Source organism: Lipotes vexillifer, unplaced genomic scaffold, assembly GCF_000442215.2.
Source record: "Lipotes vexillifer unplaced genomic scaffold, Lipotes_vexillifer_v1.1 scaffold393, whole genome shotgun sequence".
NCBI classification, from domain to species: Eukaryota; Metazoa; Chordata; class Mammalia; order Artiodactyla; family Lipotidae; genus Lipotes; species Lipotes vexillifer.
In genome coordinates, this window is record NW_006774564.1 from 4051202 (window position 1) to 4064205 (window position 13004).

The 13004-nt window shown below is 39.1% G+C and overlaps 1 protein-coding gene across 4 annotated transcripts in view; it reads right to left on the reverse strand.

Moving 5' to 3' along the window:
* The window catches only part of NTNG1 (netrin G1), a 340274-nt gene that overhangs the window by 86817 nt on the left and 240453 nt on the right, over positions 1-13004 (reverse strand). For all 4 annotated transcript variants that reach the window (XM_007449349.1, XM_007449346.1, XM_007449348.1 and 1 more), the window contains one exon: positions 5571-5743. In XM_007449349.1, coding sequence (XP_007449411.1) covers positions 5571-5743 — 173 coding nt within the window. The remainder of the gene's footprint in view (positions 1-5570; positions 5744-13004) is intronic.

The window sequence follows — 13004 nt, forward strand, 5'->3', positions numbered from 1 at the left end:
GGGAGGCAATAGCCGCTGAGCCTGCATGTCCGGAGCCTGCTCCGCAACGGGAGAGGCCACAGCAGTGGGAGGCCCACGTACCCAGAAAAAAAAAAAAAAAAAAAACCAGCCAGCCAATATGTCATCTCTAGATGGCTGGATGGGTCGTGAGCACCCACAAAAAATAAGTGATTCTCTTTCCTATTGTATTTCCTCCAAATCTGAGCTGGTCTCTTCCTATGCGAGACTGAAGGCCCTTGTGTTAGAACTGCTAAACTGTGAAGGCCACATATTCCAGGGGACATGGGAAGATCGATGGGAGGTCAATGCATCCACAAGCACATTTCAAGACTGTATACGTTTACTTGTTTATTCACCAAATAATTAATTCCACAAACATTTATAAAGGCCAAGAATAAAATATGGTCCCATTCTTAAATTGCTAACGTTTTAGGTCCTGAAGTCAGAATGACCTGAGTTTAAATCTTGCTCTGTCATGTATTCGCTGTGGGATCTTGGGGCAAACTTTATGTGCCTGTGTTCCTTTATCTGTAAAATGGGGATAAAAACAGTACACACGCCATGGGGACATTGTAAGGATTTAATGCAAGAAAGTACATAAAGCACTTCACAAAATATAAAAGGCTACGGTAAGCTTAATAAATATTAGCTATCATTATTATCACTATCATGGTAATTTTGATTATAGTCAACCAATTGTAAGTGTACATACATTACCAAGAATCTATCTTGATATACATACATTATCAAGAAAAGAGCAGCTGATTTTGCATAGGACAGTCTAGGTAGGCTGCATTGAGGAGTTCACATTGAGGAGTAGTCTTGAAAAATGAGCAGAATTTCAATAGAGAGTGAAGAAAAAGGTGATTTGGGGAAAAGAAATGAATTCAGTATCTTGCAATGTTGACTTTGAGATTTTCATAGACAGCTGAAAAAAATGGCCTGGGTTCATTAGAAAGATTCAGGCTATAATTTGTTTATTAGCATTAAACCAATATTAATAAGATCTAAAACCACAAGATTAGATAGGAATATCAAGGAAGAAAACTGTACACTGAGAATGAAAATTTAAAGCAAAGTAGAAGGGGAGTCTTTGACGGCAAAGAAATAACAAGGAGCAATCTAGGAAGAAAAGTGGAAGAGAGCAGGTTTAGAGAAGACCGACTTGTTCAAACAGGTGTCAGATGGAGTCCACACCCCAGTGGAGGACAGAGGAAGTCACTGAACTTTAACCTGAGAAGCCATATAGTGAGACGTACAGTCTTTGGGCTCAAGACACACCTAGGTTCAAACCTTCCTTCTCATTCTGACTAGGTAGCTAAACCTTAAACAAGATACTTTTCCTTAGTAGTCATCAGATTCCACCTCTATAATGTGAAAATAGTAGCATCTACCTCATAAAATTGTTGTGAGTTAAAAATGAACTAATGCATGTAAAGCACTTAGGAAATTGTCTGGATAATGACATACACATGTACGCCTGGGAAAATATAAATTGGTCAATGCAAATTTGATACCAGAGAAAATAATAGAACAATCATTAAATTACTTTCCATCGCTCAGAGGAGACCTAGATATTGTGTAACAATTCAAGTCGGATTTCTGAACAAACAAATAATGTCAATGTCAGACCAATTTAATTTTCTTTCTTGGAAGAATATTAGACTGTGTAGGTAAGAGGAAAGTAAAAGATTCAATACAGCTGAACTAGCTGGGCTTTTCTCCATGACATTTCTATCAGAAAGCTGAGGAAATTATTTACAGCAGCATGTCCCCAAGAGTGTTTTATAGAAGGTTTTTAAGCGTTCCATGAACAATAAAGTTTGGGAAACACATGATAAAATAGATTGCTTATTTTAGGGTTCTCAAATGTTTTAAATTAGGTAATGTGAATATCTAAGAGTCAGTATAATGTATAGCATTTTCCAAACTTATTTGGCCATGGAATTCTTGTAAGGGTCATAGGACACAGTTTGGCAAGCAGAGGTATAGACAATATTATATTATCGTTTTTGGAATTACTATTCCTAAAGGTTAATTGTTAAGTTTTTAGCATTTATAAGTAGGGATCAGAATTTTATTTATGAGCTAGACAAGGGGAATCAAGAGAATCATGATTAAGCATGAAGCTGGACAGAGTTTCTATCTACTTGGAAAACAGAAATGAAATTCAAAGGACATTCAAAATAGAATTCTATCAAAAATAGAATGAAGATCAATAGGGAGAAGAAGAAAGATGTCTTACAGATAAAACATAAGCTTTGTAGAAAAATAAGAAATATATTGATACACATATATATGGCTTTAAAGAACCAAGAAAACACACTGAGTCTTCAGTAAAAAGCACAATGAATAAAAATATCATCACAAGAGTTATTACTTCTGCTTCTGCCGAGTCTATTATAATGAAAGGCATAGGGAAATGTGGTGTGTCTCACAGATTGGGGTGGCGGTGTTTTAGAGGGCTGGGGCTCTGTATTCTTCTCTCCTGGCTCTATATGCTCCATACAAAAGTGACCTTGGAGCTGCTCCAGAATTTAGGACTTCCAAGCCATAGTATTCCCAGCAAGGTCCCAGTTTAAGGACCTTTTGAGTGATGGGCTGAATGGTTTTGAAGGGAGATCTTAAAATTTTCTGATGTAATGAAGCCTTCCTAGTTTTTATGCTAAGAGTAGGCAGGAACTGATCTTCTTATTCAAAAACCCTGGCTGCTTGAAGTTCTGCTAAATCCAGAGATTATCCAATATGACTGTTATTTCTAGGCTACTGAAGAGTTGGTGTTGAGGGATCAGAGATTGTAGCCACTCCTTTTTACTTCTTAGGTTTTTTATTCCTGTATAAGGATACAGCATATCCTGAGCATCCCTCTTAATATCTGACTTGTAATGTACCAACTCTGAGTCATGTATGTGTGGGCACATGCACACGTGAGTGTGTGCATGTATGCATGTCTGTAAGAAAAAGCCAAAATGACAGGAGAATCATAACAATGCTAGAAGTCCTGAGTTTGGCTTAAATTTCCACACTAAAAATTCAGAGGACTTCCAGGGCAAACAACTAGGTAAGAGAGTTGAAAATCTTATCATATGAGAAATGGAACTGATGATGTTAGCCTGGACAAGAAAGAAAACTGGGGTTGATATAGAGTTTTAAGACTTAAAAAGAAAAAGTGGTTGGAAATTAGGAGACACTCAATATTGATGTTAAGAAATAAGTTTTATAACAATTAAAACTGTCCAATAACTGACAAGTCTGCCTTATGAAAAAAAGCCTAAAAATAAAACTATTTTTGAACACTTATTTTGTGGTAGGTGTTATGCTAAACACATCACATGCATTAGCTTATTCACTTCTCTCAAAATCCTTATGAGGTAAGAACTGTTATTATCCTCACAATACAGATGGGAAGCCAAGTGTTAGAGAGGTTAATATTGATACTTTACTTTTGCAGGGTCACTGAGCTAGTGAACGAACAAACTGGTATTTGATTCTGCAACCCGTGTACTAAACCACTTCATTGCCTACTTCCATCCTTGGACATTTGCAAGCAGTCTGATGTGGCAGAGATTTCTTTAAAGGGGTTCTTTCCATTGCAAGACTGGACCATTGCAGGTTTTCTTAAAATCTTCAATCTAGCTTCTGCCATATTGAGGATTGAAACGCTGAATTCAACCTCCTTGGCCATTGTGTCCATCTGTCGCCTTCATATTTTAACAGAAATGGGGAAAAGTCTAGAGAAGGCCAAGAAAAACTAACGGATGGATAGACAATAGAATCCACATGGACAACTGAAAGAGGTTGCATTATATTAGGGCTATGTAAGCCATTTCCATGGAGAATATAACAATCCATTCCAGTGAAAAAGCTTGGCTGGCACAAGGTCTTTCCAGTGAAAATGTCTTGAAATAAGCAAGACTTTGAAGTATAGTTATGGGTAGAAAAAAACAGTATTGTGTTAGAATAGAAGCCAATACCTTCAACAGCAGTCTCTCCCAGCTGCCTTTCTAGTAGCCCTGACACATTGGCCTGCCCTGAGGATGAGCCAGAATGCCACCAAGTGTTTGTAAACATTGTTCTCTTCCATCCTGTCCCACTAAAGGAGCAGCAGACATCAAAAATGAAATCTGAGTCATTTTCATTTGAGGAAACCTTTAAACTAAATTTGACAACTGTGGTGATAGGAATTCTAGCTAGTCACAGGGTATGGCAACAAATAACCTCATGAGATTCCTCCTGAATTCACGAGTCTATGGCTCTCAACAATTGAGGAAAGCCCATGGAGTCTCTGTTAATAAAACCGCCTTGAAAAAAAATCATTTCTGCTCAACAGAACTTTATGTATTAATTTTAGGAGCTAGGCTGTCAGTTTTTTCTTTAACACAGAAAGAAACGGAATACCTTCACAAAGAGGGATTTTTTTTTTTTTTTAGCCTTTGACGGATTTTTTTTTCCTGCTTCATAGAAATTTTAACATAATTTCATGCCCCCATTCTTTATGGCCTGTTACTTGGTCCATTACTTTTATATTTAACTTGATAAGGTCCTGGTTCCTGGCTATTAGTTTCTGAGGTTTGGATTCTCACAGCTGCTGCTTTGAAGTGCCTGATAACATTCTTAGTCTTGCACGGAGCTGGTGGCTTTTCAAGGTCTCATTCTCCCACTACTCACTGTCCTGCTGTTTCTGTTACTTCTCACTTGAATGGGTGTATTCTCAACCCCACCCTTCTCTACTTTTAAAAGAGGTCAAACCTTGGGCTTTTGTGAGTGGCTAATTGGTCCATGCATGGAATTGGGCAATTTATTCTGGAAGTAATTACTTGTCTCCTTGAGCATGTCAGAACTTGTTTTCCTAGGGATGTTCAGGGATTTCAGAGGGGCACCCACATGAGTGATAACAGGGCATCTCTCACACTTCCTGTGAACACAGATAATGCCTGTGCTCTTTTCACATGCACACAAACATCCCTTTTCTTACTGTGGTCCCTACAGGCCTACAGTCACACTCTTTGTCGAAAGGCAGCCTCTCCTAACAGGATACACGACAGGCATGACATCAACTGCTGGCATTTGGAAAAAGCCCACCATTTCACTGAGCAAAGTCAGGCTGTAGCTAAATTTGGAGAGGGAAACATCTTCTAGACAAAGTATCTCTTAGGTTACCCAGTATGGGAAATGGAATTGTAAACATTTAGAGAATTTCTGGAAGTAGTTTATGGTTAAAATTAAGTCAGAGTTGGGAGTTTCGAATGCCTTTGTTATTTTAATAGGAAATTAATTTGGGGAAGGAAAGAAAGCAGCTCCTGTTTCATCCACTTAGAAAAAAATTTCTCCTGTGGTTTCTATCATTTCCCAACACACTGATGTGAATGTTGGAAGACTGAATTTAACAGATGATCCAAGTGCTAAAATGTGCTTACAAGTGGCAAAATAGGGATGAAAGCTTTAGCTGCATTTTGAAGAGGAATGGGACTCCTGGTAAGAGAAGTGAAAGCACAATTGCAAGTGAAATTGAGAGGAACTCCCAGCTCATCGTGCACAAAATATGGTAATACCGAGCAAAAGTTACTCACAGGTATTTGCAGTGCCTTTGGGGATGGGGAGATACGAGCCTGGACTCCAAGGTCGGCCCTGATAATTCTTCTTGCATTTCCCACAGTCTGGACCTGTAGTGTTGTGCTCACATTCACAGGTCAATTTGCTGTTGTCATACACACACACAGTGGCATGGAGATTACATTTGCACCTAGGCAGAGGAGAGACAAGAGTTCATTAAGTCCAGTTGTCTTGGTGATCACTGAGGCTTTATCCATCTGTCTTCTAGGACTGCGGCTCTCACAGCCCGTAGTGCTTGAGTGCTACCTAAAGACTTAGTAAAATGTAGATTTGCAGGCCTGACCCTCCGAATCTTTTAAACAAGTGTCCTTGGGGGTAGGGGTGGGGGAGGGATTATGATACAGCCTGACCTCACCCCACACTTTGAGGAATCTTAATACAAGTCAGTTAGGTGGGGTCTGACGCTCACCTAAGGAAACTGTGCTCTGAAATCAGGGGTTTCCCAACAGATATCCAAAATATTGCCACTAGTGAGAGGCTTTTCTGTGCTATTATCAAATCTACAATACATCTGGCTTTGAAGAACAAAGTCATCTTCTGTTTTTCCTTAAACCAGAAGGACAACTCTTATTTGTTTAAAAAGAAATATAACCATTGAGATAATTTGCTATTCAGGTTTATTTTATAGACCCCAAGCGGTTATAAACAGATGTTCTCATTCTGGGCTCTGAAATGACATTCCTCAGGCAGAAGAGTTTTTCCACGAAGGCCTCTAAGCAACCTGAATAATCCTCAGATTTCCTACTCACATAAAATAATCACAAAGGTCTCTCATAAATGGGTCAAAGGACTCAGGAAAAAAGATGCTTCGAATACTAGAAAATGAAAACCTATGTGTGGCAGGGGTTTGAGGTCATTAGCCAAGGCCTTCCCTTTGTTGCCTGTGAATAATGCTGTAATATATGAGAGGCAACAATGGAATATGCAATTTCTACAAAAATACATTCCCATATCCAAAGTCTCTGACTGTAAAACTACAAAGGCCAACTTGATATCTGTTGAGGTAGCAGGTTATAAATTATAAGATAAAAAGTACGAGCCACATCCTCTGGAGAAATAAAGCCTAGGTCAAGAGAATGTCCATGACCAGAGGGCAGAACAATGTACGTGGGAAGAGAGGTGTCCACACAAAGGAAAGGACCTGATACCCAGACCTGGGGGTAAAGGGCCAAGATCTGTCAGGGTCAGAACCCAAAAGTATGTGTATGTGTGTGTGTGTGTGTGTGTGTGTGCGTGTGTGTGTGTGTGTGCATTTTTAAACTAGTCTGGCCCTTTCTAGGAACTAGGACAAAAATATAGAAAGTCAAGTTTCATAAAAATGAAGAAATATTATAGTGCTTTACATTTGCTTTCTTTTTTGGCAGATGTCATGAATTGGGAAAAGTAACAATACTCTTTCTTAGGTAGGAAAATAAGATTCTTTAACAACTGCTGGTGGTCTCTATAATGTGTGTACAGTAACATCCAAATTTCTTTCTTGTGCACTAATGGTCTGTTTGGAACACTGACCCGTACTTACGGCAAGAAAACAAAGGAATGGCTAAGACTATTCCTGAGGGCTGCTGGGCTCTCTTCTAACTAAAATGTGTAGCCCCTAAAGCAATAGCCACCCACTCAAACCTTCCTGGGTAAGACCAAGCCTCAGCTTCCTCAGGGGTCGACTACACTTCATAGTACTTATAACTACACTCTGCCCTCTGTATAGTTGTAAATTATAATAAGCTGAAAGGCTACCATTTAAACAATACATTCAACATCAACACATAAACAGAGTCTTTAACATTCATACAATCTTTTAAAAAGAGAAAAAATTCAGTTAAGTAAAATAGTGTTTAATTATGAGCTAGTTCTTGTAAAAATCTCCTACATGCAGGGAGTTACTTGCGTTAAGCTGCTTATTAAAGAATCTTTCTCCTTCCTTCATTAGCACCTTTATTTATGGGTGTGTTTATAAATATGGAAGATGTTAGAAACTTAAGTGATAGAAGCACCAGCTTATACTGATTTAGCACCCTATCTGGTGTTTAAAAATTCCAAATGAGGAAATGAACAATGTGACCCCAAAGAATATGCTGGTTTCATGTGTGAAGACCAAGAATGCAAGTAGTAATTGTAAATTGGATTATATACCTTGTAGCTATTAATACTTTCATACTGGTAGTCAGTCTCTGAGTTGTAGGCAATTTCTATTCTAAAGACTTTATATTTGCTGAGAAAATATTTTTCGAATAACAAAAGGAAGTGAAAGAAGAATAGATGAATATTTAGTCTTATTTTTCCCATATTTCTTTCAATTAATGGTTCATTTTCACCTGTCCAAAGATTTTTAAACATTCAAGGCTCAACTCAATTCATTACTCTTTCCTGATATCTATCGTACCTACTGTAGACACCCTATCTCTCTAAGCTTCTGATTCCCTTAAAAGCTTCTGTGTGTTTGGTTTGGTTGGTTGTTACTTAAGGCTGTTTCTGCTTTTAGAATTTTTACTCATTGCATCTCTCTCATCTTAAGGAAGAAAAATATCTACTTTGTACCCTAGTCTTCTTTTCTCGCTACCACTTTAACAGTCTCCTTCCCCTTCTTGAGTTTTCTACACTTGCCATCTCCTTTTTCTCATCTCCCACACACTCACTGTTTCCAACTAACCACAACCTCTCTTGCCAAGACCACCCATGACCTCCTGGTGAAAATGTAATGGATTTCCTTCCTTGCTTTATCTATCTCCTTAGGGGATTTGACTCTGTGGGACCACTCCATTTCCCCTGACACACTCTCCCCACTGGATTCTCAAGGTCATTTTCAGAACCCTCTTCTGTTGTTCTCTTCATGTGCTGTTCTTTGGCGTCTGGATCAGCATAGTCAGCTTAAGTGACTCTCCTTGGGCACTCTTATCCAGGTTGCCCCTTCAATTTCCTCTGTGGTCCTCAACTACTTTTGAGTTATAGGCAATTTAAAGCAAATTTGCATCATTTTTTTTCCTCTAGAAAAAAGTAAAAACATGCAAAATAAACTCAAACATTTGGAAATATTTTAGGAGATTCAGATTCTCTGTTACCCATAGGAATCCACAGAACTCTCTCCTTCCATTATCACTAGGTGAAGATCATCTGCTCAACATGTGGATAAGTCCTGGTGCTGTAACATCCATCACGGATCGCTCTCCTGAACATGTCAAATCCAGCATATCCCAAACTGAATTATTTGGCTTCCCTCCCCCACCTACTCATCCTTCTGTGTTTTCTTTCTCAGTGCCTTCTAGCATCACCTTCTAGTCAGCTGGTCAAGAATGACCACTCCCACTCCCTTTCCTATCACATCTAATTTGTCTTTACTCAGTCTCTCACCCAGTTCTGAAATTCCTCCTCCTCGATAACTCTCAAATACATACAGTTCTAGCCATTGCCACGTCCCTGTTGACATCATCATCATCTTTGATCTGGTTTATTACAATGGCTTCTATAGAGACCTTTCTGCCTCCTCTCATACCCTTCTTCAGCCCAATCTCATCACAATAGTCAAAACGATCATTTACACAAAAATAACTGGGTCACCTTGGCTCAGAACCATTGAAAAATTTCCCTTTATTCTCAGAATAGAGTCCAAGCTCTCTAACATGGCCTACAAGTCCCTTTGAAATCGATCTTTTGTTCTTTCCCCATTTTTATTTGCACCACTACCAATTCTACAATTAGTTCTTCAAACTTTGCCTTTGCGTAATCTTTTAAGCTGTTCCTTATGCCTAGAACATAACTCTACCTCTTTTACCTGCATAATTTTTACCATTCAGATGTCAACTTGGAAATCTCAGTGTCTGGCTCCTAGGTGACATTCAAAAACCATTTGCTGATTAACTATCTGAATCCTTCTCTGACCCACCAGAATGCCTTTCCTATGGGCTCCTCTGACATGAGGTAAGGCCAGCCACAGGATGAAGTCCACACTATCTTTGCTCTAGACTTAGGCTGTATTGTAATTGTTTATTCTTCTGTCACTCTCACTGGAGTGTAAGCTCCTGGGAGCAGCAGTCATATTTGCCTTATTTATTGTAACATCCCTAGCACGGGTCAAGCTACTTGGCACATAATAAGTGTTTAAGAAATATCTGACAAATAAACAACTAAACTTCCTGAAAGCAGGGACTTCATGTGCCTGTTCTACTATGATGAATACAGCAGTGGACTAAGAATAGAGAATTAATAGGCATTGTACTAAGTCAAGCACTCCATGATGTGTGCTGAAAATTGCCCTCACCACTGGTTTTCATAACTAACCTTATATTGGGCAAAGCAAACTCAATTTAATTTAATTTAATTTAAACTCCAGAGGATTTGCCAAATGTATGAAAGCTAACACAAGAGCTATCCTAAAAAAATGCCTAAAAGACCTAGAAGAAGAACGCAACTTAGAGGAGGGATAAAAACAGCTTAAAGGAGAGCATTTGGGTAGCATAGTTGTTCTGGAGTGTGCATCTTTTAGTTTCAACTCCTTCCTGTAAGGATGGCCTCCCTGGGTCGGCTAAAGTTTGGCAGAGTGCTACTTGGGTGCTGGCTACAGCTCTAACTTCGTAAATCTGCTGACCTAGCTCAGCTTCTGGACTGTCTTTCTTCAGTCATTGTGACAACTGCTGTGCCAGGGCTGAGCTTGTGAAAGTGGACGCTGAGGCACAATGTCATTGGCCTGTATTTGGAAACGGCTCCCTTTCATTTTCCACAGCTCAGTTTATTCTCATCATCCCATTCCAATCAGACACTGAAATCCTTTATTTAGAGCGCTTGCCAGAGTGGCTTTTCCTCCAACGGAAAAAAAAATGTATTTCACAGTGCTGGGAGATTGCTCTCAATTCCTGGTGTTATGAACTCCGGCCTTGTGATGGGGTGGAAGGCAGACTCCCGTGACATCCACTCATCTCTGACAGATTCATTATCCATTTCCTTGGCCATCCAGCTGCCACGTTTGCCATCACATTAGGTGGGGGAGGAACTGTACAAGTGGAGACCTAACAGGCTTTGCTAGCAGTCACAGATCTGATGTTCTGGAGAGCTGAGCCTATTCACCGATTCTGTTTACACGTATAGAACACATACCAAGACACTGCAGATAGAACTAATTGACTTGCTTGTACCTCAAAGATCCACTTGTGTGTAAGCAACAAATTGCACACACTGTCAAATAAGGGCATTGCTAAGACAGGCCTTTAAAAAAAAAAAGTGAGCTCTATTCTGTGATGCAAACTTAATGAAAACCAGTGTGTTCTTGCTTTTAACCAGGTCTGCACTTCCTGTATTTTAGTGAGCAGCTGTCACAAGTCAATTTAATCTTGCTTATAAAAAGGCTCCAACATTTAGATCTGTGCCACCTGCCAGTAGGTATGAAAAACCCATCTAGTCTGCCTGTTTTTTTTTAATAACTTAATATATTTATTCTGGGAAGCATGCTATCCACCAGAGTTTCCTGTGAGTTAGAGGTCTGTACATGTAGTCTATTAGTAGTGTTTCAAATAAAAGTACCAAGACAAAGAAGTTTAAAACTGACCCTTTGTGAAACAAAACTGGAAGGGATATCAGGCTTGCTGCTTTTTGGCTACTTTTATGCCATAGGAGGATCTACCCTGAAGTGAATGAAGTTTAAGTATCAGGCGGCCCTTCCAAAAACTTGAGAAGGACCCTAACAATGTGTTCATACAGTCATATGCTTTTATATTATTTTCACCAATAAGATATTATTATATTTTTTAATTAATGAAGGTTTTTCCTTAATAAGCCCCCTTCCCAAAGGACATACATTTCAGGCACTACAAAACCTGGATCCAGTTTGCCTTCCTTGGGTCGGCACTTGCTACACAAATACTTGTAGAAAACAAGTTAGCACAAATATCAGGCATTTGGAGATGTCTTTTTCAAAAGGTGACAAATTATAAAATGCCTCTCACATACTTCTTCTCCCTCTGCAGCCCCTTGACCTTTCTCTTTTCACTTTGACACATGAATTTTCAATTTCTACTTCAATACATTATTTGAAATGGGAGACTTGCAGCAAAATGACTTAGAGATTATGAGTTATATGACACTGAATCAGACAGCCTCGGCCACTTATTTGCTGTGAAGCTATGAATGGGTGACTTAACCAAGAAATAAACAGAGCTAACCTTGACTAAATACTTCCAAGCACCTGGCATTGTGCTAAGTGCTTTTTGCATATTTCACACATTATTTCATATAAACTACAAAATAGTTACATGGAATTAGCACTATTAATAATTATAGATGATGCATTTGAATATTGAGGGACTAAGAAATCCAAGTCTCCCAGGCAGTATGAGCTGGAGCAGGGATTCAAACTATGGGCAGTTAGCCTTTAGAACTCAGCTCTTACCAATGCAGAAGTTATGCTGTCTTCCTAAGTATGGCCAGGCTTCAGCTGCCACAGGGACAATAAATGAATGTGTTTCAAAGAACAGTTTTGGGGACTGAATGAGATTATCCATGCATACACTTAGCATAATGTCTGACAGAAAGGTATTAATAAGTGTTAGTTTCAATTATTATTATTATTTCTACTGTCACTATTGTTACCGCTGCTACTGGAATGGGCTGTCTGCTTCATTCCATAAGCTTTAATTAATAACAAATTCTATGATAACACTGTGAGAGGTCTCATGCATTCAAAAAGAAGACGACGTAGAGTCCTAATTTCCAAGAACAAGCAATCTGTTGAGTAAAGGAGATGAAACATACATAGACTAACGACAGACCACCGAGACTGAGTACTCTATTTAATCATGACAATATAGGAAATTAGGGTAGTAACACTAAGTTGTCCCTATATTGATAAGGATGTATTTGTACTAAACAGTCAGAGGTACAGCCCCTATCATTTAAGGCAGGTGGAAAAAAAAAATTAACACTTACCAAAGCCCACTATAGACCTGGAACTGAATAGATGCTTTATGTATGTTATTTCACCTCAGCCTCATCACCACTTTGAGAAGGAGGAATAAGTATCTGTGATTTACAGATGTGGAAAGTGTGGCTGAGAGCAGTAAAGTAACTTGCTCAGAGAAACATGCTGCTGGTAAGTGGTAGCCAAGAGTCAATTCCAAAAGCTGGGCTCCTTCTAGGATATCACTTTATTTGAGGAAGAACAAAGCAAACTGGTTCAGAGGAGTAGACCCATGGTCTAAACAGCGTATTAAGACATTCTCTAACACTTGCTAGTCAAGGTGTGGTCCGTGGGCCAGTAGCTCTGGCATCACCTGAGGGCTTGTTAAAATCTCAGGCCTCCCCCAGGCTTTCTGAATAAGAATCTGGATTTTAACCAGATCTCTAGGTGATTTATGTGCACAGTAAACGTTGAAAAGGACTGCTGAGCTCACCAGTGTGTCAAAGTCCTG